The 3,761-nt window shown below is 31.5% G+C and overlaps 1 protein-coding gene across 1 annotated transcript in view; it reads left to right on the top strand.

Moving 5' to 3' along the window:
• LOC111086587 overlaps window positions 1-3,761 on the top strand; it is a 10,180-nt gene that overhangs the window by 1,496 nt on the left and 4,923 nt on the right. Inside the window, exons 4-5 of the mRNA XM_022389972.1 lie at window positions 1,258-1,400; window positions 2,629-2,776. Of these exons, the coding sequence (XP_022245680.1) occupies window positions 1,295-1,400; window positions 2,629-2,776 (254 nt within the window). The 5' untranslated portion in view covers window positions 1,258-1,294. The remainder of the gene's footprint in view (window positions 1-1,257; window positions 1,401-2,628; window positions 2,777-3,761) is intronic.

The raw sequence follows: 3,761 nt of genomic DNA, 5'->3' as shown, positions 1-3,761 counted from the left end.
CTACTCTTTTACCAATGAATAGTGAGATTCACTGTCACATTATTACGCCCCCACGGCTGAAAGGGCGAGCATGTTTGGTTTGTTTGTAATTAAGCACAAAACTGCACAATGGGCTATCTGTGCTCCGCCCACCAAGGGTATCGGAACCCGGATTCTAGCGTTGTAAGTGGGCAGAGCACTGATAGCCCATTGTGTAGCTTTGTGCTTAATTACAAACAATTAACTCTGGTTAGGTTGAACTGTATGTGCCTTTAGTGTTGTTATTAAACCAGCTTAACTTAGGTTATGTTGAACTGTGCCTTTACTGTGTTACAAAACCAGTTTATCTCTGGTTAGGTTGAACTGTACCTTCAATGTATCTCTAAACCAGTTTAACTCCAGCAAGTTAAGGCTGTGTTTAAACTAAAATGTTATTGTGGTATAATATAAAGATGAATATCATTCCGAGCGACATTTAAAGCTTTGTATATGCTACTGCACGCGATACACCGCCTATTATTGAAAGTAGGATCAGATGTTTTTATACGTATATATATATATATATATTTAGAAAAGGAAACCGTTCGCGAGCGCACGTTTCAGATCATCCATTAGTGATACAGGTTTGATTGGCCGTGGCTTGACGTTAGGAGGAAAAGATCGGAACTCATATTCCGTGACGTTATTACTAAACTAAGATAATTTGAGATGATGTGAAATAAAATACCTTGTCACGGAAATTCAAAACAATTTCTGGAGTACTTGGAAGGAAAGTTTATATTATTCTTGGAAATAAATTAGTCACAATCAAAAATGATAAAATAAATGCAAAAGAAACTTTTAAATTCATGATTTTCTAATTAGTTAGTTAGGAAGTAAATGAACCAAGTTTTTGCATATTTTATTACATTAAAGCTTCCGTACATCTTTAACTAAAAGCAATTCTAATGCAGTAATTCTCCTACTGTTCTTAAAATTGAACTTTATACCGTAGTCTTTTATATACTTATAACAATTTGTGGTAACCTTTATCTTGGTTGTTTGTGGATCCTGATACTAAACGTTAAGTTAGTTTTATTATATTTTATTCCAAGTCACTGATTATACATGCAATGCAGACTGTTTTGTATTTCATAATTACTAGACGTTCATACTCTGAAGGCAACGTTTTATAAATAAGCATTTATTAACTAATTACATTACGTTGAATAAATTCAACTTTCCAACTTCGTTATAACTTCTTTTTTGTTTCTCTCTCTCTCTCTCTTTTTTTTAAAGGGAACTGCGAGACGGTAGCAGGTGTGTAGACGATCACATGACCAGGTGCTCGTGGGGAACGCCAGAGAAACTATTTCACGACGTAGTTAATGGAAGTCGTCAGGTGATCCAAGAGTTATGTCTGCCTGGACCCATGCAGGAAGGTAGGTTGGTAAGGCAAAAAGTAAATTGAAGGATGGGTAGAGTTTCGTCTTTATACGAGTTATGGCTTGTCAGAGGGCATTATTATTTTGTTTCTAGTTGATAATAAAAATAAAAGAACTCTTATCAAAAGGCACTTGTTGAAACCACCCACATACATATCGTTTTGTTTTCTCTCAGTTCTAACGGTTACTCGACCACAAATTAAAAACAAAAACAAATTGTTATAAAGAGAGTATACAATGAGATAAATGAACTATAAAAAATTACTTCCAAGTTCTTTCCAACGTGGATCATTTACGTTCTTTTTCTCGTTAAAATAGTCTATTTATACTATTTTATTTTAAAGTTTAAAAGCTTTAAAAACACAGTTTTGTAATCAGCTTTTGCTAAGTTTTTTAGTAATCTTTTTTTTTTAACAGATTTGTTTTAAAAACCAAAACGAACAACACCTTACATTGTATTTTACTTCGGATCGGTCTGGTTTCCCCTACTTATTTTACTGTGGGAATTTCATTTTCGTGTTATAATAGTCGTGCCTTTATGATTATCAATGGTTTTTTTTCTCTTAAAAAATTGAAATTTCCTGAAATCGTACATTTCGCTTTCAGGAACCGGCATCTTCTACATATATATGTATTAAAATGTAATAATTAGGTGTTTCTCTTAACTATTTATAATGTAAGTTTTTGTAAACAAAAGTTAATATAGTGGTGTGTATTTTATTTTTTAAGTAGATAAGTTTTATCAAAGTTTATTTATCTATGGTTTTAAAACGAGATTCAGTAAACATTATATTATTTAACAAATGGAAAAAAAGTACGTTATTGTAATTTAAATTATTTCAAAGCTGTTACAGTGTCACTCTGAAAATCTGGTAATCCTAATAATTATTACTACAGGTGAAAAAAAAAAGAAATTAAAAAATGCCTAAAACTAAACTTCTAATTTTCATGAAAGTTTTAACGTAATAGTCTAAAACAGTGTTTCACAACCTTTTCAATACCAGGGACCGGCTCGCTGCCTATCGAAGCTGACCACTGATATGCAAGCACGACAAAAAACAAAAAAACAATTCGATTACAATATGAATATTTTGTCAATTTTTTATTTGCTTGTTTTCGTAAAATCACACGGCCCGGCAAAGTGGGTTGAGAAACACTGGCCTAACAGAATATTTAATAAATGTTTTGAATTAAACACCTTGTTTTATGACCTATTATTCTAAAGGTTACCTGAAATATGCCGAATGTTTTAAGAAAGTCTCCTTGCATGAGAATAAGTGTGCCCCAAAATATCGTACCCTGACCGAACTTTTCCAGAAGCAGCTTCATGATACTGACGAAGACGTAAACAAAGGTCGTAGGGAATGGTGTTGGTAAGGGACCGACATTAAAATGTTACAGTTATTACTTTTTTTCTTCCTAAAATAGATGGTTGATAATGATAAAAAAAAAAACTAACGATATTAAAAACTTAGTTATATTTGTAATTGGTCCAAAGTTTCAGCTATATAGTTTGAAGTTAATGATAGCAATAATAATGGATACAACACAAAAATATTAAAAAAAAAAAATGAAATAATAATTGGCAATATTAATCAAATTGTAATTTCTTTGTTACAGTGTTAAACGCCGAACTGGTAAGCCTAAAATTCGTGATGAAATATATCTATAGATAAAAACAGAATGGAATAAACGAGTTACACTAAATTCATCATTTAATCTCAGTTTAAGTCTATCAATTAACCTACCTTCTATTATTCTTAGCTCATGTTCGTTATTAGCCTTGGCGAAGATTTTAAAATTATCGCTATTTATAGGTTCATTACAACTATTTAGTGTATGTTAATGGTTGAGCATTACTTGGATCTCGAATTTGCATGCTCATATATGCGTGTTTCTAACATCCTAGTGGTAGAACCTAAATAACCTAATTTACATTTAAGACATCTATATAGATATATTACATTTGAAGATTGATATATGGACATTCAATCTTTATATCTAAAAAAAAGAAAGAAAGAAAAAACTAGCTTAAACACGCATCTCAGGACTACTTGCGAATAATTACAATGAATTATTTTTCTTAACTTATTTCAAGTCCTTATTACCTGCTTTCCAATATATGTTAAACTAAAAGTATTTTTGTTTCAGTATTTCCTATGTGGACGATATAGGAAGGAACCTCTTATTTAAACATTCTTTAATGATTTGATTTATAATGTTTGTTGGAAAAGCAGTTTTGTTAGGAATTCGTTATTTTTTTTATTTGATATTTTCTCATTTGTTTGTTTGTTTGTAGTTATGCACAAAGCTACACAATGGGCTATCTGTGCTCTGCCCACCACGGGTATCGAAACC

This window comes from Limulus polyphemus, unplaced genomic scaffold (genome assembly GCF_000517525.1).
Source record: "Limulus polyphemus unplaced genomic scaffold, Limulus_polyphemus-2.1.2 Scaffold1217, whole genome shotgun sequence".
NCBI lineage: Eukaryota > Metazoa > Arthropoda > Merostomata > Xiphosura > Limulidae > Limulus > Limulus polyphemus.
Note: the sequence above shows the minus strand (reverse complement) of the source record. Positions and strands in the feature narration are given on the sequence as shown.